This window comes from Parasteatoda tepidariorum, chromosome 9 (genome assembly GCF_982258835.1).
Source record: "Parasteatoda tepidariorum strain Cologne lab strain chromosome 9, Ptep-v5.0, whole genome shotgun sequence".
In the NCBI taxonomy this organism is placed as follows: domain Eukaryota; kingdom Metazoa; phylum Arthropoda; class Arachnida; order Araneae; family Theridiidae; genus Parasteatoda; species Parasteatoda tepidariorum.
The window spans coordinates 30,268,446-30,295,221 of record NC_141763.1 but is presented as its reverse complement, the minus strand read 5'-3'; the positions used below and the strand labels follow the sequence as shown (position 1 = coordinate 30,295,221).

Here is a 26,776-nt window from a genome sequence, read left to right as displayed (position 1 = left end):
TTATAAATTATGTCTAACATCATCGACCCAGTTTTTCAAAAAAAAAAATAAAATAAAATTGGAAAGTGAAATCTTTAATACGAAAAATATTATAAAGAGATAATTATGAGAAAACTTTTGTGTACGGTAACGCTTTTGTGAAAAATCTTATAATTTTGAAAATTTAAAATTAACGCTAAATCTGTTTTTTTTCTTTCCTCCCAGGTAGTGAATGTGTGAGTGATACATGTGTAAAATAAAAGACTGGTTTTTTTTTAGTACAAAAAAAAAAGCATGTCTTCCAAGAAGTTGTAGTTCATAAATTATGAATTAATAACATCATCGGCCCCGCTTTTCAGAAAAAAATTTTGTGAAGTGTGATTTTTAAAACGAAAAATACTACAAAGAGATAATTAAGAAATATTATTTTGTGAAAGGTTTATTTTTACGATAAAGCATTTTTTGAAGAGTTTGTTTTTTGGTAAATTATTTTGAGAAAGATCCGTTTTTAGGATTAAGTTTTTTGTGAAGGGTTTGTTTTTCGATAATTTAATTTGTAAAGGGTTCGTCGGATCTAAATTTCTCCTAAACAAACCCCTGAATTATGTAATGAATGATAAGAATTATAAATATAAAATCGGTGCAAAATCTATACTTGAAGCATTTTTATATTACATGATTCAAGAGAGAGAGTTGAGGTCAAATGTTTATCAGCAAACGTTATGCGCATTCTTTAACAATGTAATTGCTAAAGATTAAATATTAAAAAAATTAATAAATAAAAAAATTAAAAAAAATCCATTCGTATTTCTGAACAAATCTAAATTTACACTAATACAAAGAATTCTGAAAGGAATAGAATAAATGGTGCGTTTAAATTGTAACGAATGGATATTTCAACATGGTTGGTGAAAAAAGTCAAACACAACGAAGTTAATAAGAAAAATTACTAATGCTTTTATTGACAACTCTTTAAACTGTTAAGCTGATTCAAGGCACTAAGCCAGGCATGTCAAATTCGGCCCTTGACGAGTGCAATTAACACAATTCACTAAACAAAAAATAAATAAAATTTATTCAAAAAAATAATTTTTTTTTATATGAGCTTTTTGAGCATATTTTTCGCAAATTTATTTTTAAAAACTGATTTTCTTTGCATCTCATTGTTAACCTTTCGGGGCAGAATTTTCATACCTTTTCCGATATTTTGCTTTAATTTAGGTCAAAATAAGTGAAAAATAATACATTTAGCGTCTTAATAATTTATGTTTCTGAAATACAGTATGAAACACCAGAGTCTTTTTCTGCGTAAAAGGTAAAATCTTCCAAAAAAAAATTTTTTTTTTTCAAATCTGAACTTATTTTAAAAGTTTTATAGATCTAAGAGAAATAGCTATTCATCATTCAAATTTCTTTAATTTACAAAGTCAATTATTGATTAAAAAAAAAAATTGAAATTTTAATCTGAAAATCTTTTTTTTTTTGATTTTACATTTTAGTACAAATGAAATACCGACAATCTACCAGATTTTTTTAGCAACTATTAAAATGTTTTTTCATAATTAAATACCTAAATATATTTATTTCCGCTTGCAATGAGAGAAATATATATATATATATATATATATATATGGGACACTGGTGTCCCTTTTGGGGCACAAGGTTATTTACGATTTATTAATTATTTGACACAAATGTTACTTTTATGAAAATAATTTTTAAGTATTATATTGATATTTACATTCTATTTCAACTAATAAATATATATTTTTAGATCTAATTTAATGTCAAACCAAATTACTAGACGGTTGTCTACATTTAATCCGCAAGCTGTTTATAATTACTTACGTTTATAATTAATAAATATGAAAAAATAATCTCGATAAAATGACGATTTATTGTTTTAGAGCTAATAATCTTTAAATATTTAAGATATTCGTACTTTTTTCAGTCCAATAAATTCTTTTCTGCTGAGTAGTTTACCTACGTAGGTATAAAATTAAATCTTTACTATGATTTTAAGGGTACTTATTGAAAAAAGTATTTAAATATCTGGTCACATAGATCAAAAAATAGTTAAGGAGTTTCATTTCATTTAATTATTTTTTATCGCACACTTTTGGAGAAACGGACGCATTTTTTAAAATGTTTTTTATGATCATAACCAAAATTCACAAACATTACACAGCTGTAAAAGCATAAAAATATCAGGACTATTAAATATCAGTGTCAATATTTTTAACCTCTAAAACAATGTTTTATTACATATTTGTTGATTCTGAAAGTTAGGAAACATAATACAAAAATAAGAAAAATTTAATGTAATTGCTTAATGGAATATGAAGCGCTGAAACACATATTACTGGACATAAGTTCGTAGTTTAAGTAATGAATAAATTTGTACTGTCCATAAGTTGTTAATTTTCAGATTACGAAGATAAAGTAATTATTAATAGAAATAGAAAGAACGAATTTTATGTTAGATTTTAAAACCGGCGTTAAACAGCCGGAACTGTAGCTTTGTAATTTTGAACCCAGCCCAGAAGACAAGGGAATTTCTGGATTCAAGTATTGGGAGAAATTTTCCTCCGTGGAGGACTTTTTGATGGAACTAACCAGCATTTGCGGTACATAGAGTGAAAAATCACGAAAACATCCTAAGGTTAGCCTGGCGGTAAAGGGACTCTAACCCATGATCCGTCTACTACTGAGGCTATTTTTGCGTCAGCACTGTGGTCGGTCCGAGCAAGTTGCGGAATTCGTAGCGACAGCCAGAGCACTGGCATTCGAACCAGGTTCACCTCTTATGAAGGAGAACGCATGAGTCACCTGAGCCACCACGGTTTTTCAAAGAGGGAATTTTATTTTATAACCGTCATTGAACAGCCGACCCAATTTTCGGGTTTACGTCTACTAATGTTCAACTCCGTAGCCATGTAATTTTGAACAAAATCCAGAAGACAAGGGAACTTCTGGATCAAGTATTAGGAAAAATTAGCCTTCGTGGAGGACTTATTGGTGGAACTAAACCGCATTTGCGTTACATGGTGAGAAAGACCACGAGAACCTCCCACGGTTAGCTTAACGGCAAGGGGACTCTAACCCATGATCCGTCTACCACTGACAATATTTCAAGTCAGCACTGTGGTCGGTGTAAGCCGGATGCAGAATTCGTATCGATCAGTCATAGCTGGGATTCGAACCCGGTTCACCTCATTGGAAAGCGAACGCTCTACCCCTGAGCCACCGCAGCTCTGAAAGAATAAATTGAAGAAAATAAATATATTTAATAATTAGGACAATAAAGGATAAATGAATACAAATGAGGGACATGGTGTAAGCCGCCAAACTTATCGCCAAATTGATATTTTTATATCTAACTGTTCCTTAGTATTGTTTCCAGATAAGCACTTTATAAATTTAATTTAAACTCGATCACAGCACTATGTACATAAACTTTTTATTGTCTTAAAGAAAATCTTGCTTTTATTTATTTATTTTTAATCAAAACGCTCTCTTGACTATTTTAAAAATGTAGATACTACTTTTATGTCATTAAGTTGCCTCTTGATATGAGCTTTGAATAGAAAATACTTATACGCATTTCTGACTAATCAAAAGTTATTTTTGAAATTAAAAATACAGGGTTATTCATAATTCCCTTCGGGGTTTCGAAGGGTTATAGTAAAAAAGCGAAGACGAATATGGCAAAAAAAAAAAAAACATATTTAATTATTCCGAAAGTATTCAAGTTTTAATTTAAGCAGTTGTCGGTAGATGGCAGTAACATGTACCACTGAAGCCAGTTGCAGTAAAGAAAAATGGCGATTACAGGCGGAGGGAATTATGAATAACCCTGTAATAATTTTAATTTTGAATGATTTTATAGGACTTTTGTCAAGTGTTTTCAGACGTATTTAAAACTGTATCTGTGTGTAAAAGCGCCTGGAGAGAACTTATTCTCAACTACATCCTGAATTTTGTTTACCCATGTTCGTTTTGGTAAGCTTATATGTTTAGTGCCCTTACATACCAGGGGTCTGTCTAGGTTTCTTTGAGAGATACCAATTTTGTGAAAATTTAGACACAATTGGTGAAATTAAAAATTATATTAAAAACTCAACTCAAAAATATGGTAAAAATAAGGATTATCTTTTTTTGTACAAAATGTTTTGTACATTTTGTACAAAAATTTTGATACAAAAATAAAATTTTAAGAATTTTCCTAAAGTTGTATTTGTGAAGGTACCGATAAACGGTAGTAAATTTGGCCTGGACAGACCCCTGCACGTTCAATCTTTATACCAAATTGAATTATTTTATTTCTCATAAATTAGAGCTACCTTTCCTAGTTGCCTGAGAAAATCGGCATGAAATCCGATACACAACTAATAAACTTAAAAACTTTAATTTTTACTTATACATGAATGTAATGCATTACAAACAATAAAAATATTTTTTTTAAATCATAAGCACATTAAAAACGTCTATCTCAAAGTAGAGAAAGATAACAAAGTTAAAAATATAAACAGAAATTTTTTGTAAACAAAACAGGTGAAGAAAAAACAATGTATTAATAGATAATGGTTTTCATTTAAACACGCTATAGATACTTCCTGCCAGATGGTACAAAGGGTCAGACGTGACTAAAATACAACATAAAGAAGCGGAAAAAGATTAATAAACGTTACGTATTATTAAATGAGAATCGAAAGAAGGAGGAAAGTACTTTATAACCTTATATACATTAATTCAATTTAGTTTGGCATTAGAGCAGTAGTGTTTAATAGTCTTAAATAATATACATGTTCGACAACAATTTCGTTTTTAAATCAAAAACTTAATTAAAATTACGCAGTTCACGAACTTCATATTTAACGACAATCTTTTGTAAATCCATTTCCATTACTAGAGAGTTTTATATCCTTCAAGAAATTTACATTTTTTGCGGTAGAGCTTCGCACCTGTGCCGCGGGTTCGGGGTTCTACCCTAGGACTGGGCAATGTTGACTCAACCTTTTATCCCTTCTGTGAGACTATAAAATGTGTATTTAACTTGCTAGGGGAAACATTGGGGGTTCCGCGTTTGGCTGCCCACCCAACCGGAATATATGCTCCCGCACTCCAGAGCCCAAGATCATGAAAACTGGGATGGGCACAGTAGGCCGTGGCTCTCCATGTACTGTCGAGCCACTGAGTTAAGTGTTAACTTTAAAAGCTTTATATTTAAATTCATTCGTAAAAATGTATCCATGTTTTTTTTTAATAAACGATTTTAGTATAAAAAACCTGAAATAGTAGTTAAAATAAGGAAAAAATAGTAGTCAAAATAAGGAAAAAATTTTGAAAATAGAACTAAACTAATTAAAATGTTTTCTGTAAATAACTTTTACTTGATGGGAGTATTTTTTTCGATTGAAACAAGAACCGGAAAGTCAAGCTTGTTATTAAAAAAAAAAAATTCTGATGTTCACATCGACATTAAGTTATTTTCAATATTTTAATTTCGTTTGAAACAGAACCGGAAAATCTTTAATATGTTGTGCAGAACGGAAACAAACAATGCAGAACTTCAATATTTGATTCAGTTCCACACAAAGGCTACTAACATTCAAAAGATAATATTTCCCGTCTTATTTTTATCAATTTTCCCTGCAACTCCTCATGACGTAAATAATTAATTTTCAGCTAATCATTATTCTTTGAAATAAAAAATATTACAAAACAAATATAATTGGAGTTGAAAATAAAATTTTTTTTTAAATAAACTACTACTACAAAATAGATATGTATGGAGAAAAAAATTTGGACCTTTAGGTACGTAAAACCCAAATTAATGCATATTCTGATTTTTGAGGAATTTAAATTCCCAGACATTTATAGATGGATACTATTTCCTGATCACTCACCCTGTTCTGTGATCACCAAAGTTGAAAATTGTTCAGCGGTTTTCAAGAACTTCTGAAACCAATATTTTATTTTAAAATTTTAGGTTTCTGAAAGGTTTCAAGATAGTGTCTGGTAATCGCGTTAAGTAATAAATTAAGTATGCAATATTTAACTAATCAATTGAAGCAATCGCGTAAAACAATATTGAGCACATTAACGTGGTATACTTGGAAAATCTCAAGTTATTTAAACAGGATGAGTAGCCAAATCTTTCAACAATTAATTAGCACCTTTTATGTACTTTTTAAGCACTTAAAAAATATTTTTAAGCACTATACACATTAACAAAATGCAAAATAGTTTTCAAAGACTTTACAAGATCACGATAAAATAACTAGTTTCTGACAAAGTACTTTTTTTTTATTATATTAGCCATTATAAAATGATTTGAGAGAATTTTTGGTTTGATATCAGAGAGGGTAAAGGAAGCTTGAAATTGAAAATATCTTGCAAAATGAAGCAGAGTTGCACATGAGAGTGCAAGAATCTCATCGAACCCAGCTCAGTAGAGTAGACGCACATGCGGACTCGCAAGTATTTCATCAAGCATGCGAAATGAATGGCGCTTTCATACGCTATGGGTCGATGATACGCCGAAATGGACTGTGGTTGAATGAATTGTAAAAACGTTGAATAGAACAATCATACGCTATGAATCGATGATACGCCGAAATGGACTGTGGTTGAATGAATTGTAAAAACGTTGAATAGAACAATCATACGCTATGGATTGATGATACGCCGAAATAGACTGTGGTTGAATGAATTGTAAAAACGTTGAATAGAACAATCATACGCTATGGATTGGTGATACGCCGAAATAGACTGTGGTTGAATGAATTGTAAAAACGTTGAATAGAACAATCATACGCTATGGATTGATGATACGCCGAAATGGACTCTGGTTGAATGAATTGTAAGAACGTTGAATAGAACAACGTGAAAAGCACGCTTTTGCATAATACGTTGCGAAAATCGACGAGGTAAAAAAAAGTCTCATTTTCGGAAAGGGAAAATCAAGTACTTTTTAAAACCACCCAATGAAAAAAGCACCTTTATGGGTTTTTAAAAACGAAAATTAAAAATAAGCACCTTTAAACACTTTTTAAAAACGCTATGCATCATGTTGAATATTTGTTATTTCTGTTTGGGAATTAGAATATAACTCTCAGGTACAACGAATTTAACTATTTAAATCGATATTCTCTATCACATGTAAGTTCATTAAGGGTCATCAAATCTTTTCTAATGCAGTTTTTTCTTCCCAGTATTACGCATTTCTTTTTCATATTCTATGAACTTCATGGAATCGAACAGCGTTTTAATCCACGTGTTAACAATATAAAATACAAATTCCATTCAAAAAGAGAAAACACACATGTTATTGCACGAGGCAATATTTCGAGCACAAAACGATCTATTTTAATGGGTAATTCATTTTATGGGTGATCATCCAAGCATTTTGTAACCCAATCATGCGAATAGAAGGATTCTGATTTCGCGATTTATCGCCAGATTTCAAAAAACAACAGAGCTGTCGATACGCCAGAACAGTTAAATGAATGATCGCAATATTCCAGATGCTACTCGGACCGTTTTAATTTCTTTTTTAGATTTTGTAGTTGAAAAAAAAATCCCCCTTTTTTTTGTTTTGAAAAACTGATATTGTTACCTGCTCAGGTGTGACGGGATATTTGACGTCATCTCTGGAATCACTTTGGCACCCGCATAGCACTATTGGAGCTTCACTATGCCTTCTAATTTCAGGATACCACTATAGAATAAAAATTATTTTTTAAAAATTACACAATACACATTTAAAAAACACCCTTAACACATTTTATAGCTTAGATTCAAATTCATGTTTGATTCCTAGAATAGATATTTTTTCTATAAGTTGAGCTCATTTAGAAATGATAAACGCCATGAAAATCAAATCTTTCAATACTTGGGTGATTGTTAGTCCAACTCAAAAAATCCTGAAAATTTCTTGAGTAAAATCATTAATGACGCATTTCAAAAAATTAATATATTCATAAATTTAAATGACTGTGATATTTTCAAAACATGAAAAAATAAATAAATTAAATGCAGCATAATTTAAATGAATAAATATTTGTATGTTTACTTTTATCTTTAGTCACTTTTATTATTCTACCAGAAAAAATATTAACGAATGAAAGAAATGTCAAGTATAAATTCTAGTTCCAATATTTTTAAATAAAATATACAAGAATTTTAATACATAAATGTGACGATGATTTCTTGAAATTTCTCAACCTTGGATTTCCGATAACTTCCGGAACACGGTTTGCGAAAGATCCGGAAATCCGGATTTTTTCCGGAGCACAATCATTTCTGAATACCTTAAACAAAAATCTTATTGCGCTGGCATCTAAGTTCACACAATTTTTTTTTTAAAAAATGTATCATTCCGCGTGTCATTAAATGCTTTCGTCGTAATATTTTAGATCATTCGAAAGAAATATTTTGCTAAAATCGCAATCTATTTATTTTTTTGGTTCTAGTTTATTTACGTTAATTTTTAAATCATTAAATCGGAATGCCAAGTAAAGAAAAATGAGCAGTTTCGACATCTTTTTGCTTTGAATTAGGGCTCTAAAGTTACAAAAGCTGCTCGTTGCACTTGTGTTGTGTAGGGAGAGGGTATCATAGCTGAAAGAGTCACTCGAGAATGGTATAACATGTTTGGAAATGGAAATTTTGGCCTTGAAGATACACCTAGTTCTGGCCGTCCAGTTGAGATCGATGAAGAGCAATAAAAAAATAGCGGAAACTTAGTTGTTAACCAAATCTAAAATTAAACCGCATTTTATGAACAAAATAAAATATTTAATCAAAACAATGATGCCCAAACCTTATATTCCACAACTAAATCTTAATGCTGCAATAAAAAGTCTGGAAATGACATCCGGGATTACTCCGGGAAAATCGGATTTTTTTTTTTAAATGTAGTTTTAAAACGAAGAAACGTCAAAAACATATTCAAAATAACAGTTTTGTAAAGGGGCCATTTTTGGAATGAAAAAAATAGCGAAGAATCCGTTATTAAGAGGACGGTATACTGCAGGAGAAACTTCTTATAGCAAATTCTGTTCCAACCCCAATTGATATTTTGAAACTTAAAATTTAGAAAAAAGTGAGCTCAGATAAACCAAGAGTAAATCATGAAGTTTCAAATGCGCTCTAAAAATGTTTCAAAACATGAAAATGCAAATTATTCCCCATCGCGTAATTCAGCAATAATTTGTTTGCATTTTAACATTTGACACTTCATGGTTTACATTAACTCAATTTTTCTATATTTTAAATTACTTATGTGTGAGCCGGTCAGGTGGCCGAGCGGTTAGCGCGCCTGACTGCGAAGCCAATGGCTGCGGATTCGAATCCCGCTCTGGGCATGGATGTTTCTCTCTCTTGTGTTGTCCTCTGTTGTGTGTGATGTGTGAATGTGGCTCACCCTATGAGCGGGTTTGTGGCAGTGTGGCGTGGGTTATGTTGCTCGCCTCCGTGACTTTGGTTCACAGGTGCCCACTGGGTAACGTAAAATGAGTAACAATTCCGGCATCTTCTTAGGCGAAGAATAAAGTTCAGTGCCTGCCATTTGGGAGGAAAAAATAATAATAATAAATACTTATGTGGGTGAAAAAGAGTACAGCGTCTTCTTACGTAAATTATATTTTTTGTTGGGCTCGCGTTTTCAATATTTTGCAAAAGACAAGTTTTTTAAGATAAAATATTTTGCGAAGGGTCTGTTTTAGCCATAAAATATTTTTTGAAAGATCCTTTAATCGACTCAAAATACTCCTAAAATTAATCCTGGAGATGAAGTTTAAAAATGTCTTCATTACACTCTCAGAAATATAACTCTCACTTTTGACAAGTCAACAATCGTTGAGCAGTATTTCGTTAATTTTAAGAATTATTTCGTCATTAAATCACGTGATTTGGGACGCAACACGAACTCTCAAGTATATGACAAAAACGTTTCCTCAACTCGAAACCTCATCGTAATGCATTGTGGGAAATCGTTAACTGTTGTAAATGACGAAACTAGATTGAAAACTAGACTATCGAAAATAAAGCGACGAATTGAGCTGACTGGTCTGTACTTTGGTTAAGGAGTCGGCCTCATACGAAGAAGATCTCAGGTTCAAATCCTGCTTCGGGCATAGGTGTGATTTTAATCTGTTCTATCTGTCCTTCCTTGTATTGATCCACCTATACTGCAGTGCAATTGAAAAATTTCAAAAAATGAGAGAATTGGAATCTATCGTGCTTCTCGATAAGACAATGTAGTTTATCATACAGAGATACCAAATATATACAAATCTCAATTTTGAATTTTATGTCGCTTATTTTTTTTTCTTTTGCACGGCAGTATAAGGTGACCACGATAAATTGATTATTAGAAATGTTATATACATTAGGCATTAGGATATTTTTTTCTTATATTTTGGGGAAAAAAAGAGAACGACGAAATATTTCTTTAAAGAAGAAATTTTTGCTCGAGCATATACCACCAGAAAACAGTTACGTCAAAAAGCGAAAAAAGTTTCGTGATAATTTGAGCATCCATTTTTTTCAGAAAATGGTACGCTTACCACTTTGCCCGTACTAGTTAGACCCCTAAAATGTTAGAGCGGATAACCTAAGTAATTAAGTAATCTCTGACTCAAACTTTAATAGGAATTTCATCAAAAACATGGTTAGGGTGTTTTCATATTGAATAGTTTATAAGTATATTTAATAAGTATAGTATATAGTTATAAGTATATAGTTTATAAGTATATTCATATTGAATAGTTTCTATTGCTAAGTACAGAGGTCTGTCCAGATGTTTTGTGAAAGGTCCGTTTTTGTAAAATTGTGAAAATAAAATAAACGTTATTAATTTGGGAATATAAAATAAACGTTAAGTCACATTCTTTCAACCAGGGTCCGCTTTTGTGAATTTGCGCAAATAGGGTCCTTTATTGCAAAAACACTTTTTCAAGGAGTTTTTAAATTGTAAAGACATACAAGATTATGCTCAACACTTTAAAATTATAATTAAAGAAATTAAATTTTAAAAAATAAACAGTAATTGCAGCTACTAAATTAGCAATGCAACATACAAATATTTGGTATTTAGCCTATACTGCAGAATATTCATTTCGGGCGAATAAAGGGAGAAGCGTCTGTCAAAGACAAAATTTAGTTCGTTTACATCAGTCTTTCTCCCCCTTCCTGGGAAGCGACAATGAATTCGATTAACAAAACAATAATGAAGATAAACAAATTTGTGAAGGGTCCGATTAAAAGATAAATTATTTTGTGAAGGGTCCGTTTTTATGAAAAAATATTTTGTGAAGGGTCTGTTAACGGACCCAAATTTCTTTTAAACAGACCCCTGAAGTACTTATATTACATAGTCCGAAACTAATTATTCAAGTAAACTTTCTTTTCTCTCTCCGAAATTAGAATGGAACACAATGTTTCAATATTTTATATTTGCTCAGTTGGAAAGATAATTGAGCAGCTTTATCGTTTAATTTCGCAATACCAGACTTGTTTTGCAGGTTCATCTGAGCTGAAAACAAATCGCGAGGTTCTTTTCAGAAATAGTATTACATAACACATTCGTAAAAACAAACTATTATATCTGTATGAAAATATTTGCTTCAGTTTGTTTATCGGAACTTTTGAAAGAATATTACAAATCGTTTATGGTGCATTTCAGAGTATAAAAATCGAACAATTACAACCATTGCTTGCGTTGTGTTTAAGTACAAATGCTGAAAATTTACACTTCATTCCACTTTTTTATTTATTTTTTCAATAAAGGGATACTAAATTTGCCACAACAAAGAAAACTTGTTATTGTTTTTAAAATAATTCCTTTATACTTCTTAAAAATATGTTTTATTAGTTCTTTTTAAAATAATGACAGAAATAAAAAATTTGGCAGAAAGTCAAAGGTTTCAAGATATTGTAAAGCAATTGTCATATTATCAAATATAGAAAAAAATTATTTACAAGCAACTAGCAGCTTTATTAGGTAATAAAGATATTTCATTAAGTTACCTGCAAGAAATTCCTACTTATAAAAGTATTTATGATATTACTATTTTACTAAATGATTATAAATTGAAAAAATTAACACAGATTTAGTGATATAATCTAGTGTTAAGAATTTCTTTTAACAAGTGTTAAAGCATTATAATTTTTCATGTAGGCCTTTTTTTTTATTACAATCAAGTGGGATTTTAGAAAATTGATTAATTTCCACGTTTTATATTGAATTGCACACAATTTTTACACAAAAATTTCAGATTTCTAGAAAATAAAACAAAACTCGAATGCGTAGTCAAAAATATTTTTTTTTCTTTAAAACCATTTTTATTCTTGTTCACTTAAGTTGTCGCAAAACATAGCGACAGGTCGACTGGTCGCAACCAAAATCAAGATAGTCCAGAAAGTCCCTTAAAACAACAATTATAAAATGAAAACGGCTAATTTTAACATATTTGTTAGAAAAAATTTAAGAGACAGAATTAATTAGAAATAACTTTCAGCAATAAGAACAGTTTAGAAGTGAAAAGTTAATCACGGAATTTAATCGTCCCCACTTTTTGTTTATTAATAAAACACTACGACGCCCTGCAACAAATAGTCATAAAAACAAGCTTTACGCTTGCATATATCACTATAAAAGATAAAAGAAAAAGACATTTATGTAACGTAAAGCATAAGATCTATTAATGAGAAAAACAAACTAAGACTTTTTTTTTCTTATAATATTTAACAGCTTTATATTTATTATGAAGGTCATTATGTTGGTATCTCCAGCCATGCAGAAAATGATCAACTTATTTTGGAAGGATTCATGTGGCGACAATGGGCAACAGATAATCATCTGTCAAGTATTTTAATGGTCAGTCTTTGCAGTGTAAATTTACATTTGTTTTACTTCCGCCATTACAGCTGATTATTCCTCATTCCAATACCCCTGGTGCCATTTTTAATCCACTTTTTTTATTATTGTCGTTTGCAGCCGTTCTTGAAGTGAAGTGAATTAAGAAAAACAGTTTGATTGTTTTTCGTCATTTACATAACCCAACAGTCCAGAGAATTTGATTGATCATTTCGATATTAATGTGAAAAACAGATGTGTCAAACATGCGGCCTTCAAGTAAACGATGCCAGATAAAAAAACGTTTTTCTTTTTTACATTTATTTAGCACTTACATAACATTTTAGTTATCTATTTTATTATTCCACGGTATTATAAAAATCAAACATAAAATTAAAAAGAAATTTTTACTTGTTACGACAGCACATACGCTTTTAGATAAAAGCTAAATCATAAATATAGGAATATCTATGAAATTAAAGAAAATAGAATAATTTTTTTAAAAAACCATTAATACATGTCTACATTTTTCGATAAAATTGTTTTTCTTATTAGAAGTGCAAACAACTGGAAAAAACAAACAAACAGATGTCCTGCCTTAAATGAATTCGAATTTTTTTTTAATAATTTGAATAGCGATTTCAAATTAATAAGCCCTCTTATATTTTAGTGGTCCGAAAGCCAGCATTAAATTAGTATATTTATTCACTGTTTTAGAACATTCTTATTTAAGCCAAAAAATATTTAAAGAACAAAAAAGTAAATTAAGTAATTAGTATTGCCAAACAAGCTTTGAAAAATAATTAAAATTCTACTAAAAGTAAAAACAGGAAGTTGAGTTTAGGAGAAAGTTTAAAAATCTATAACTCGTCCATTATGAAGAAGAAAACAAGTAGGTCAGTGAATACAACATATACTTATGCTCCTGTCAAATTGTTTTTATACGAGGAATTCTAAGAATTCTTCAAATAAGAATTCCTTTTGTTTGAAAGTATTGTTTTACCGAATTTTGACGAGGTAGTCTTTTTCTTTATTGCTTAGTTTTTTAGAATACATTTAGAGTTTAGCATGAAATTTTATTGCCACCATTTATGAATTATTAATCTTTTTAGGAAAGGAATCGTTTGCATTTTAACGATTTAAAATAAATAAAAACTTATCTTAAATTTAAATAAAGTAAAACAATAGAGAACTTAACAATGAAATCGATTTTTTATTTATTCATAACTAAAAGAAAAATATTAAAATGGTCGAAAGAATTTATTTGATAACGTTTAATAAAATTATATTTCTAAAATTTTAAACATTCATAATTATGTTACCGCTAAAGCTCGAAAGAAAATGTTCACATTACCAAGCTAATATGCAGATTCTGCTAAGATAAAATGCTGAATCAATTTTATGGAAAACACATTCATCTGTATTACTAGATTAAAAACTTGATTCGCTTCAAAAATTTATAAATTGGAAATAACAGTCGACAAGTTTCAAGAGCTCTGGTGCCTGTTTTTTAACGATATAAACATGTCGACTGTTTTTCCAATTTATATATTTTTGAATCGAAAGAAATTTTTAATCAATATCTTACCACTTCAGTTTCTTGGGATTATTTATTTAACATTCATCTGCATTGTTATTATTAGTATCAGTTAATAAGTTTTCTTCACTGTTTCTGCTATAATTTACATGAAAACAAATAATAGCTTACCTTTTTTAAAGCATTATGAAATGAAACTTGTGAAGATATGTCGAAACAAAGTAGAAATGCCCGGGCATCTTTATAACACAAAGGTCTAACAGTATCATAGGCACTAGCACCTGGAATAGAACGAAAAAATTTAGTAAGTGACAAAAGGAAAATACTACATATTTATGTAATTCAAATTCGAAACAAGTAGGATAGTTTTAATATTTCAATCATTTGGAAACTAAATGTATTTATCTTCGAAACAAGATTTTAAAATGCACAATGCGCAAAATAAAAATACGAGCAACTTACTTTTATCTAAATAATTTTTTAATTAATGATTGGATATTTATGTACTAATATTATGTATGCAACTATGTATGTATATTATGTCTGAAACTTTTTATCTAATGATTGGATATTTATGCAATAAGATGCAATCCAAATGATTTGAGGGACTAATCTTTTTTTTTTTTTTTTTTTTTTGTTGACAAAATTAGAATTTTGATTTTGATATTCGCAATCTGGAAAGTTCAGTCGAAATATTTTTGGCAGGAGGGCGGTTAAAAGTTTAGGCCCTTTAATATAAACTTTTTACATATTTCATCATATTTCTGAAACTCTTTAAAACGATCAAATGATTTTGTCACATAATTAAAAACTCGTTTATACAAAGATGTAAAAAATTAATATATAAAAAAAATCAATGTATAATATAATAATTAATGCAATTATTTATTATTAATTCATTTTAATAATGGTCAAGAAATTTTTTTAAATTAAAATGTATGCAAATTTTTACATCTTGTTAAATTATGTAATTTTAAATGACAAAATCCAAAATTTGAACAGAAAAGGCCAAATACATAGTTCTTGAGAAATGAACAATTAAAAGATACAACTTTTCTTTTTCATACAATTATTAAACATGAATTACAATTATTATACAATACATACAATTATTTTAACATTCAAGAAACTTATCTGAGGGTCACGAATTAAGTCCGTAGAAAAATACATTGTTTAAATAAAAAAAAATAAAAAAAAAAAAATAAAGCGTTTTGTGTACGATTTTGTAACATAAAATATTATCGACACAAATGTTTTAGCATAATTAAGATTCGTCAATGAATCATTTAGATTGTATTTTTATAAGTGAAAATCCCATAATTGCATCAAAAGTTATTAAGAAGCTCCTTTCCCCCCCCCCATCCTTTTTTTAAGGAGCTAATTTCTCATATTCAAATTATAAAAGATTAAAAATCCAATCCTTTTTCTTCTTCCTTTGTCTGATTAAATTGTTAAATCTTTATCCATTTTAAATTCTATGCAATTATTTTATTAATAACGAATTAAAAAAAAATAATTAAAAAAAAAAATAAATAAATAAAATTAAAAAAAAAAAAAAAATTGTATATATTTCTTTTTACGGACCATCACGAAAAAATTGGATTATTTTTTTCATTGTATTTAATTTCCAAAGTAGATTTGAACAAACAAAGATAATTGAAAGATTAACTCATGTTATACATTAATGACTATGACTTAATATAAATTAAGTGCTATTAAACTAAAATAATAACATGATTGCCATTTCCGCAAAGGAAACTCTGAACTACTCTTGGGAAAATCGTTTGATATTAAATCGTGCATCACTAATGCTCAATTACATTTTACCGCTCTAAATTTAGTTGATTACTTCACGTTATAAGTTTAAATAATCATTAAAGATAATTCCAGTGTTAAATAACACTAATCATTAGTTTTTTTTTTCTGTATTTACAATAAAAAGAAAAAAAATGTAGAAAGCGATTGACTTCACAAATGAGGGGATTTTTAAGCTCTAGTTCCGAACAGGTTAATTACGGATTTTAGCAGTTTAATAACCTTTAAATCACTTTCGCATGAGAGATAAAAAAAATAATACATTTAAAAAAAAAGACTGACACTGGATTTAAACTCTCTTGCTAGAGAAAATTCCTAACAAATTAATTATTCTTAGTTGACAGAGCTAATGTGATGCCAGTACACATACATTACTTAGGTTAAGTACAAAGTGTAAAGCCAGCGTGTGTTATTACATCAATTTTCTTCTAATTGATGATAGAAATAATTGTTTAAATTGAAAGTATTGAAATGATTATGGTCGTAATACATCATTGAAAACTCGCTTGTTTACAACGATTAAATTTCGAGGGTGAAAAAATTAAATTTGTTACTTAATTTCATACGAGGACGATTTGCATGATGTGGCTGATAAGGAGATAGGAGAGTAAGTATTATCAAAAACATGGTTGCGAGTGATTAGAAAGTTCACATACCCTCGGATTCGTATGAATATTTATTTAATAAATTACAGAGATGTGATCGTAAGGAGTTTTAGATCTTACATTCAAAACTACTGTATCATATTATTTTATTCAATCGATGCTGCAGCTTTTAACTCTATCTGAGTGGATAGATTGGATTATTTGAATCGCCTTTTAGGGGAAAAAGCTTTGTTGAGTCAGCCAAACTAGGGGGGGGGGATTGCGGTGTTACGTACGTAACAAGTATTAATTAAACCAAACAATGCTGTAAACTAAAAGGCAAAAATAAAAGGAACAGTTGATTGCTTAAGATTAATGGTTCATAAAATGGAAGCAGCTAAGAGAATCTAGTTTTTTTTCTTTTTTTGAAATATTGCAATCAAAACTAAAATTTTTCAGCAAAAAGGAAAAAGTCTAGCACGATTTAGGGAAAAACGAGTTTCCGAGTAATTTAAGGCACAAATGTAATAAACTAGAAGTCTGGGACAGAGTCCTCTTGGTTTCAAAGGAAAAAATGTTTTAAAGGTATATTTTATGAGTGCAATTAGGCTCTTGTTGTATTTTAAATTTTTTTTCTTTTACTTATTATTTCCCATACGTAAACAAAGGTACAATATTTTAAGATTACAGTCAAGCTTTCATAAAAAATATAAAAACAGCGTTTTATATAATAATGAAAAGAAAGAAAAAAAAAACTTTTTTTATTGAAATATTTTTTTCTTAATTTACTACGTAACTTAAATTCAGTAAATTTTAAAGTAAAAAAAAACATTTCTTATAAACGAAAAGATTTAGAAAACTGTAAGCCTGAAATTAAAAATTGTAAAACACAAGCAATAGTATTACTAATTCCGAATATTCTCTTTCCCTTTAGAAGGGTTAGGGGAATAAAAAAAGTGAAAGAGCAAAAAATTCCAAGGCGAAGAATATCAATAAAAAGAAAATTACTAGCGCCCCCCTGACATGCCTCAGTGAACATGACAATGACACATTGTTTAACGGGGCATAAATAAAGATTAACCCAATTTTATTTGTTGGCTGTGGAAATTTACCATCTCCCTATTTTTCAAGGCATTCTTTTAGCTTTATATTTTTAAACCGACAAGTTTTCGGATTATTCCAAAGAATTTCTACAGTGGATTTTTTTTCCATTCCTATCCACCACCAAATAACGCCAGCAAGGCAATAATAATAGTAATAATACATGAGGGAACATGTCGAATACGGCATCTTCCCCCTATCACATTCTTCGAATTCCGTACATCCTTGTTGTCGTCTGCAAAGCTTCTTTCCGCCTGTAAATAAATAGTCTGGAGAATATCGTCAGGAAAACGAAGCAGACAGGGGGTATCAACTTACACTTGTGGAAGGGGCTAAAGGGAACATTTTGCCCTCAACAATGTTGATGGAATATTTCCTTTAAGTATTTGCAACCATGTAAAAACAAATTTTTTTTTTTGAAAAAATTTACACTAGTTTTAAGTTAAATTCTGAAAATATCTAAATGAAATAGTTTGGCAAGAAATTGGACGATACATAAAAGAGTTAGAATGCAGTTAACAAGTTTGAAAGTTAAGATGGTTTAATATTTGCGCACCCATATAACTCATCCTATATAATATATATGATCTCATAACCGCATATGTGATACATATTTGCCAAATATTTAATATAGTGAAGTGTATCGCATATAAATTCATCTTTTAAAAATTCTGAATAGTTCTGTTTGAAACAAACAAAAGATTCCTAACTTTTAAATTGTTTTTCGTAAAATAAAATTTTATATAGAGGGTTTGTTATCATATCTGCGTTTAATCTAACTTAACCAGATTCAGGGATGATTGAGTGCCGAAATCAAAAATTCTGAAAATTTCTTGAGTAAAATCATTAATGACGCATTTCAAAAAATTAATGTCTTCGTGAATTTCAATCCTTGATATTTTCAAAACATGAAATTCTAAATAAATTATATGCAGCATAATTTAAATGAATAATTGTGTATAAGGCTATTTTTATCTCTAATCCCATTTATTATTCTACTTGAAAAAAATATTTACAAATGAAAGAGATGCCACGTATAAATTCAAGTTCATAAAAAAAAAATATTTAAAAAATATGAATTTGAATTTTCTTCTTCAAATTGAATTCATATACGTTAAAATTCTTATTTCCGCCATATTTGTAGTATTAAAAAAATTATTTCGTATTTGTTTTTTAAAGCAATATCAAGCTGTTTTATATCTTTGTGAGATAGGAACACACTTGATATGAGCTAATCTCCAATAATTTTATAAAAATTACGCTATTTGATTAAAATATACATCTTAAACTTTGTTTTACAATTTATCTACTGCACAGTAATTGTGTATATAAAATAGGACTATCATTCTTATTTTTTTTTAATATCAAAATTTTATTTAGCTATTTTAAAGTTTAAAATGTTTATAGAAAATTATTTAAAAAAAAAACTTTCAGTTTTCAAGCACGTTGAAACATTTAGCTTAAAAATAAGAAGCAGTTCAACTAAATATAAAGCACCAAGCGTAATTATAATATCTTTTCATAATAAATTAATATCGCTACTTTAAAGATAAATCATTAAAAAAAAAGAACTGATTTCTATAAAAAGCGAGCTTACTAAATAATTTTAATAAGTCGCTGCGAATCATATGCCGTCAAAATTCCTATAAACAATAATGAAAAACTTCACAAAGCTGTTCCTCATCAATAATAAAGGATAACAAATACGAATAAATGGAATAACAGTAATGCAATGAACACTAAATATATTTTCTTAACTTACCCGATGTGTCCCATAGCGTAAGTTGAACATTATAATCACCTACTAAATGTTCTACCGAAACTCTTTCGAAATCTGTAGGAGTATATATCTGAAAGAAAATAAAATAAATGATCTCATAACCCCACAATAAATATTTCAAGATAAATAAACAAAATATTAAATGAAATTAAAAATAATAAATCTCCATTTGTAATAAGGATAACCGTCACATATTAGTTCTAACTAAAACATGGTTTTTCGAAGCTCATAAAAAAAGGCAAGGTTTTAGGGCCATGTGCTTGAAGCAAAGCTATAATTTTAAGAATCTTAAGAATAATCTTGGCTTTAGAGGAGACAAATAATTCAAATGCTCTTACTATTACTCTTGAACACAGTTGAAAAGTGTGATGACGTCAAAATAAGGTGCACACGCAATCAAACCCAAAACAACACCCTTTTTGCCAATGGGTAATAAAGCTTTGAAACCTACTAAGGCTACAAACAATAGGGCTACTAAGAAAGTTACTAACGTCTTTAACTAACCGTTAAAAGATTTAAAAAAATAAATATATAAAAAGCTGTTTTATAATCGGTTTTAAATTTTTTTTGCCGGGAGACATAGAATTCTGAAGACAAGTTTTTAGTAGATTTAGTTTTCTTATAAACTAGCAGCCGGCGAGTTTAATTGTAAAAACTACATTAATTTAATTGTACAACTGACATAAATACAACCATATACTTTTCGCCAAGTAGTCAAGGTAAAAGATTATCTTGACTACTCTTTTTTTTCTTTTTAAATATTTTTAGTATTTCTAGTTTTCATTGCTTCTACTTTTTTATTTAAAAAATAAAGACTTTGGGTTTTAAAAGAAACGTTACCAAGACAATCTAGAAACGCCTAAAAAGATTTTTGATTGATGAATGTTACATTAACACATTTATTGAATTTTTGATAACTATTTTTTAATGAAAATTGCAAAAAAAAAAAAAATAAATAAATAAATAAATAAATGCAATCTGTTTTAAAAATTTAGTAAAAAAAGACAATTAAAGAGATTTATTTTTAATAGAAATTAATAAGAAAATTTAATGAAAAATATTTAGTTTATTGAAGAAATTAATCATCTTTGATTAATCATTTTGGTAAAAGTATGACCAAAGCTATGAAAAAATTTATTAACTAGAAAATTATACCTATCAAAAAATATTTCTAACTGCATAAATTGCCATTTTTATAATTTGAGTGTATTTTCAAGCTTAAAAAATGTCGTTGTTAGGTGGAGATTTTATTTAGGGTGGTTGGGCCAGCGGCATGATAAACAAAACTCAACATATTTCGTTCTGATATGGAATAGAGCTTGTAGGAACATCATATGTCACATGACTATTCATATTACTTTTATGAGAGTTGCGAATGGCAACAGATCAAAAAATAATAATAAAAAATGAGTGTTCTAAAAAATGTCTGCTGATCATTTTTATCCTGTAACTCTGTTGCGTACAACTGGTGACCCGGATTTTTGACATGGCTACAAAAAACAGTGAAAAGATCGAAGCAACGATCGCCATGGACGCCGAAGCTAATAAAGTAAGCATTAAAATTCCACCTTTTTGGAGAGAGAAACCCGACATTTGGTTTTACCAAGTAGAAGCACAGTTTCAAATAAATAAGATCACAACTGAAGAAACCAAATTTAATTATTTGATATCCCAACTGGAACCGAAGTATGTAGAAAATATTTGGGACATTATTAAAGACACTAAGCCTAACAAATATACCTTGGCGAAAGAAAGACTTTTAAATACGTTTAAGGAAAGCGAAAACAAGAGAATTCAGCGCTTAGTTACAGGATTAGAACTTGGAGATTACAAGCCAAGCCAACTTTTGCAAAAAATGAAAAATTTAGGAGCAGACGATTTTTCAGAAAAAGTGTTAAAATCTTTATGGCTTGATAAAATGCCGAATTTTATACGAAATATTCTGCTTGTCAGTGAAGAAAGTTTAGATAAACTGTCTACGATGGCGGATAAAATTCACGAAATGAAAACTGGGGAAGAAATATGTGCTGTTTCACCAAATGTTACCAACAATGATGCTTTAATTGCACGAATAGCAGCATTAGAACAGAAAATTGATTCACTGCAAATAAATGACCGTAGTAGATCTAAATTTAGAAATAATTACCGAAATACATCTCGAAGTCGCAGTCATTCAATAAAAGCATTCAATAGGAAAGGTAAATATTGTTACTATCATTTTAAATTTGGTAATCGTTGCCGACCTGAGAAATGTTATTCACCATGTGCTTGGCGAGAAAAGTCGGAAAACTCCATGATGCAACAGGATTAGCGGCTACAACTGTTGCTGATGTTAATGAAAGCCGCAAGTTCAGATTATTTGTAAAGGATAAAAAGTCAGGTTTACGATTTTTAATTGATTCAGGAGCTGATGTTAGTCTCATACCTGCAACTCTCACTCGAAATAAAACAATAGAAGATTTTAAACTATATGCAGCAAATGGATCCGAGATTACAACCTATGGAATCAAAATATTAACTGTTGATTTAGGACTTCGCCGCTCATTTAATTTCCCATTTATTATCGCCAAAATTAATAAAGGAATAATAGGGGCCGATTTCCTTAATAAGTTTAATTTATTAATTGACATTAAAGAAAAAAGATTAATTGATGGAGTAACCAATTTAATAGTTAAAGGAGAAATTTCTCCAATATGCATGACGGAAACAATTTCCACTATGGATAAAAATTCTAAGTTTTCTGAATTATTCTCTTCATATCCAAATTTAACTAAGCCAAACTTATTAATTAGTGATGCTAAACATGAAATTCGACATTTTATCTCCACAACGGGAAAACCTGTGTTTTCTAAGGCACGACAATTAGATCCAAAAGAATTGAAAATAGCCAAAGAAGAATTTCAATTCATGCTAGACAACGGGATTATTAGACCTTCAAAATCGCCCTGGGCAAGTCCCTTACATATGGTTAAAAAGAAGGATGGGTCTTACAGACCATGTGGAGATTATAGAAGACTAAACGACCAAACAATACCAGACCGATATCCAATACCAAGAATCGAAGATTTCCATCATATTTTAAAAGACACCAAAGTATTTTCTAAATTCGATTTATTTAAAGCTTATTATCAACTTCCTATAAATGAAGAGGACAAACAAAAAACCGCAATAATTACCCCTTTCGGACTCTTTGAATTCAACGTTATGAGTTTCGGCCTCAGAAATGCACCTTCAACGTTTCAACGCTTCATAAATGAAGTTCTGTGTGGACTTGATTTCGTTTTTCCTTATCTAGACGATATATTAGTGGCATCTCGAAACAAAGAAGAGCATCAATCTCATTTAAAACAACTTTTTGATAAATTAGATAAATATGGCCTCAGAATCAATATCTCCAAGTCAGTCATTGCTGTGGAGAAATTGGAGTTTTTGGGATATGAAATCAGTTCGGAAGGATCCAAGCCCCTTTCCCAAAAAGTAGAAGCAATCCATAATTACAAGTTGCCAGAAACCATACGTGAACTGAGAACCTTTCTTAGTCTAATCTTGAAATCCCCACAAGCTTGATAAGCCTGGCTTAGAGCAATATCATCCCCTTACTTCATTCGCTGAATATAATTGGAAGATGGGCAATCTAATCAATAGATTCTAACTCATACGATTAGAGCATTTAATTAAAAGCGAGATACGGAACGAATTCCGATTCATTTAAAACATTGACGTCATAGCGATACCTTTAGTTAATAACCGTGCAGACGATAATGTTTTACTGCACTGAATCATTTTTTAATTGTCTTTAATTCAAAAAGAGTTTTTTTTATTTAGATCTAGAGAAAGAACTAGCTTATGAAAGAGAAAAACGAGTTCTGTGAGTAATAAACCATTAATTTTCTAAAGCAAGAGCAAATGGAAGCGAAACAAAACATAGAAAGGCTACCAATTAAAAACCAGTTTTTTTAACTTTATTTTTTCACTCTTACACAGATGAGGCTTCATATTGAATTTCCAATTAGAACTTTCTCTTTTCTTAAGTAGCAACGCATCGCTGAAATCGAACAAAAGATCTTTTTTTGAAAAGGACGAGAATAAAAAGTGATGGAATATATTTTGATGTCAAATTTCCAACAATTCCAGGGAAAAAAGTTTCTCACGCTTTGAGTATTTTAAAGCAAAACGTAAATGTTGGGATGTTTTATGTGTTTTGTTAGAATAAAGAGAATAGGGAAAAAATTTAATTATTTTATTACATGATCAGTACACGTTGAATTCTGAAAACTCAGTTGTTTGGAATGATTCACAAAGCATGCTAATTCTTTGAAGCATTTAACTTTGCTGAATGTTGCTGCTCAAATATTACGTAAACATGTTTCGGGTGATGATTATGCATCAACCTTCTCATTTGTCAGCAAAAGTACGCTATTAGCAAACATCTTCTCTTACCCTATCTTTAAAGATGTATAACATAGAACTTTTTTTTTTTTAAAGAAAAAAAGTTGCAACTGTGGTCACATATTTATCCAATTTTTTTAAAATTCCAATTTTTTTAAAATTAAGTTCACGTTCTTAAAACGATCCCGAAGTTTCTTTTGATGAAGAAGGACAAAAATGCAAATTTTAATTTTTTTATGGATACAAATATAAACAAATTTAGTTTCCAAGTTCGAAATTGTAATTTTAAATTGCAAAATAAGGGTAAAAAAAGCATATTTATATAAACTTACAATACATAAAATCAAAATCTTAATCTTACTCGAAATTTACATAAAGACCTAATTTGAAGTTTATGTTAAAATTGAAAATGTGCTTACTAGTTAATGAAATTTAAGTTTTTCTTGCAGATCCCGGAACAACTTAAATGACACATTTCATATAAATTTTATTGACGATTATTTCTCAATCTGAAATTTAGATATTCGAATTTGAAAAATCAAAATTTGTTTAATATTAGTACCTAAAAACATATATTTAAATTCTTTTGCACGAAAAAAAAAAGTTTAAATCTAATGAGCCAGCTTTAGGCTAGTATGAAAATATATTATTCATTATTCAATTAGCTTGATTTATTTAAAAAGTTAGCAATAAAGCCACGGTAAGCAATGTTTATAGTTACTCAGGGTGCGTAGCCAAATTATTCAACAGAATATAAGCACCTTTTAAGCACTTTTCAAGAACTCAAAAAATATTCTTAAGCACCTAAAAAAATATTATAACTAGGCAGGGTTGGAAAGTTTTTGACAATAGACGGTTTTATCCGGTTTTGTGTAAAAAAAAAAAAAAAAAGAAAAAAAAGAGAAAGAAAAAAAAAGGAGCTTTTGGCATTGTTTTTGACAATTGGCAAAAATCATGAAATTTTAAATTATGTCATACGCCACGGACTGACAATACGCAGAAATAGATTGGGGATGAATTAATTGTGAAAACGTTGAATAGAACAATCTGAACTGTATCTTTTTGCATAATTTGATGCGAAAATAAACATAGTAATGGAAAAATCTCATTTTGAAAAAGGGAAAATTAAGCACTTTTTAAAAACACCCAGTGAAAAAAAGCACCTTTAAGGGCTTTTAAAAAACGAAAATCAAAAATAAGCACCTTTAAGCACTTTTTAAAAACGTTACTTATTAAAGATTTATTGTATTAAGTTTAAGCAAATTACTCATTCAACCTGAGTAATTTTCTGCACATTTCCTAATTATGCATACAGACTGATGGTAATAAGTTTGAAAATATTACTAATAAAAAAAGTAATTGTTTTAAGTGCTAAATGTAATATAAAAAATACCATGGTCAAAGTACAAATTCAATTAAAAGCCCCTTTTTTATTTTGCATCCAACATTCGAACGTACCATCAAGGCCAACGTGAATGTTTATTGCGCAATCTAGTTATCGATTAATCATTGTAAAAATAACTGTTATTGAAAAGGAAAGATTAAGAAGAAAACAAACTCGAGATTGAATAACGAAAAGAAGAAGAAAAAATGAGCACAAAAGTCAAAAAACCAGTGAACTAATAAACAGTCTGAAGATCTAAGGCGCCAATTTAAATCGCCAAATTATGGGTTTCAGAGAGATTACATGATTGGTCACATGATTTTACTCTACATCAGTTAATGGATAATAATTTCTCATTATACCTTATAAATCATTCATTAAAGAGAAACTGTCTCGAATTAAAAAAAGAGATTTCAGAATTTAATATCAGAACTGCCAGCCGCGGAGCTTAAGTTTTACCCTTTTACAATATTTTAAGTGACAATAAAAAACATTATTTTTTTAATGTACCAACTCTTGAAAACATCACAAGGTTATATGGTTTATTATTTTTTCAATTGTTTACGCGTTTCAATTGTTCAAGATACTTGTCGTAGTGGTGCAAATATTTTTAAATCCAATTAATTCAACAAACAATCATATATTAACTAAAAAAAATTTTTAAAAGATGTATCAACATTATGCGTTTATCATATTTCATAAAAACTTTTTATTCAAGTTTTTATTTTTTCATCTATTATATGACAACCATAGCTTGAGTTATAAACATTTTAATATAAAAAAAAAAAAAAAACTTCTTTCGATCATTTCTAGAAAACCAGTTTTTTGCCAGGCTCGAATAAAATAAGTGAGGAAATGATGGATTTAATTTGCTACAAAAATGAAAATAAAATTTTAAAATACAAAAAAAAAAAAAAAAAAAAAAAAAATCTTCGATATATGAGATGTTTATCTAACAAAACGTTTAATGGGGGAAAAAAAACCAAATTTAAAAAAATCTAGATCGTCGTAGTTGTTTTTTGTGTGTAAGTAGGTGATTTTTATTTTAAATATTTTTAATGAAAGGCACATTAAAAAAAATACAAGATGACAGAAGACAATCGTGAAAACTGGAATTAAAAATAAAATTAGGTCACTGAAATTTTGAATAAAGATAATACAAGAAAGGATAAACCTTTGAACCGACCTGGTTTAAATAAAACAAAACGTCCAAAATTTTTCAGAAAAATACTTTTTTTAATACGGTATTAGATTGAAATATTTTTTTAAGGAAGAAAGAAAAAATAATATTTGTGATTACAAGGTGAACTAAATAAACACAAATGTCACCAACTCTGTGCAG

General features: G+C 29.1%; 1 protein-coding gene across 2 annotated transcripts in view; it reads right to left on the bottom strand.

Annotated features, from left to right (window-relative positions):
• LOC107447151 (rho-related GTP-binding protein RhoN) overlaps positions 1–26,776 on the bottom strand; it is a 65,866-nt gene that overhangs the window by 5,924 nt on the left and 33,166 nt on the right. For both annotated transcript variants that reach the window (XM_016061991.3, XM_016061990.4), the window contains exons 3-5: positions 19,644–19,731; positions 14,553–14,662; positions 7,601–7,702 (exon numbers count right to left, since the gene is read on the bottom strand). In XM_016061991.3, coding sequence (XP_015917477.1) covers positions 7,601–7,702; positions 14,553–14,662; positions 19,644–19,731 — 300 coding nt within the window. The remainder of the gene's footprint in view (positions 1–7,600; positions 7,703–14,552; positions 14,663–19,643; positions 19,732–26,776) is intronic.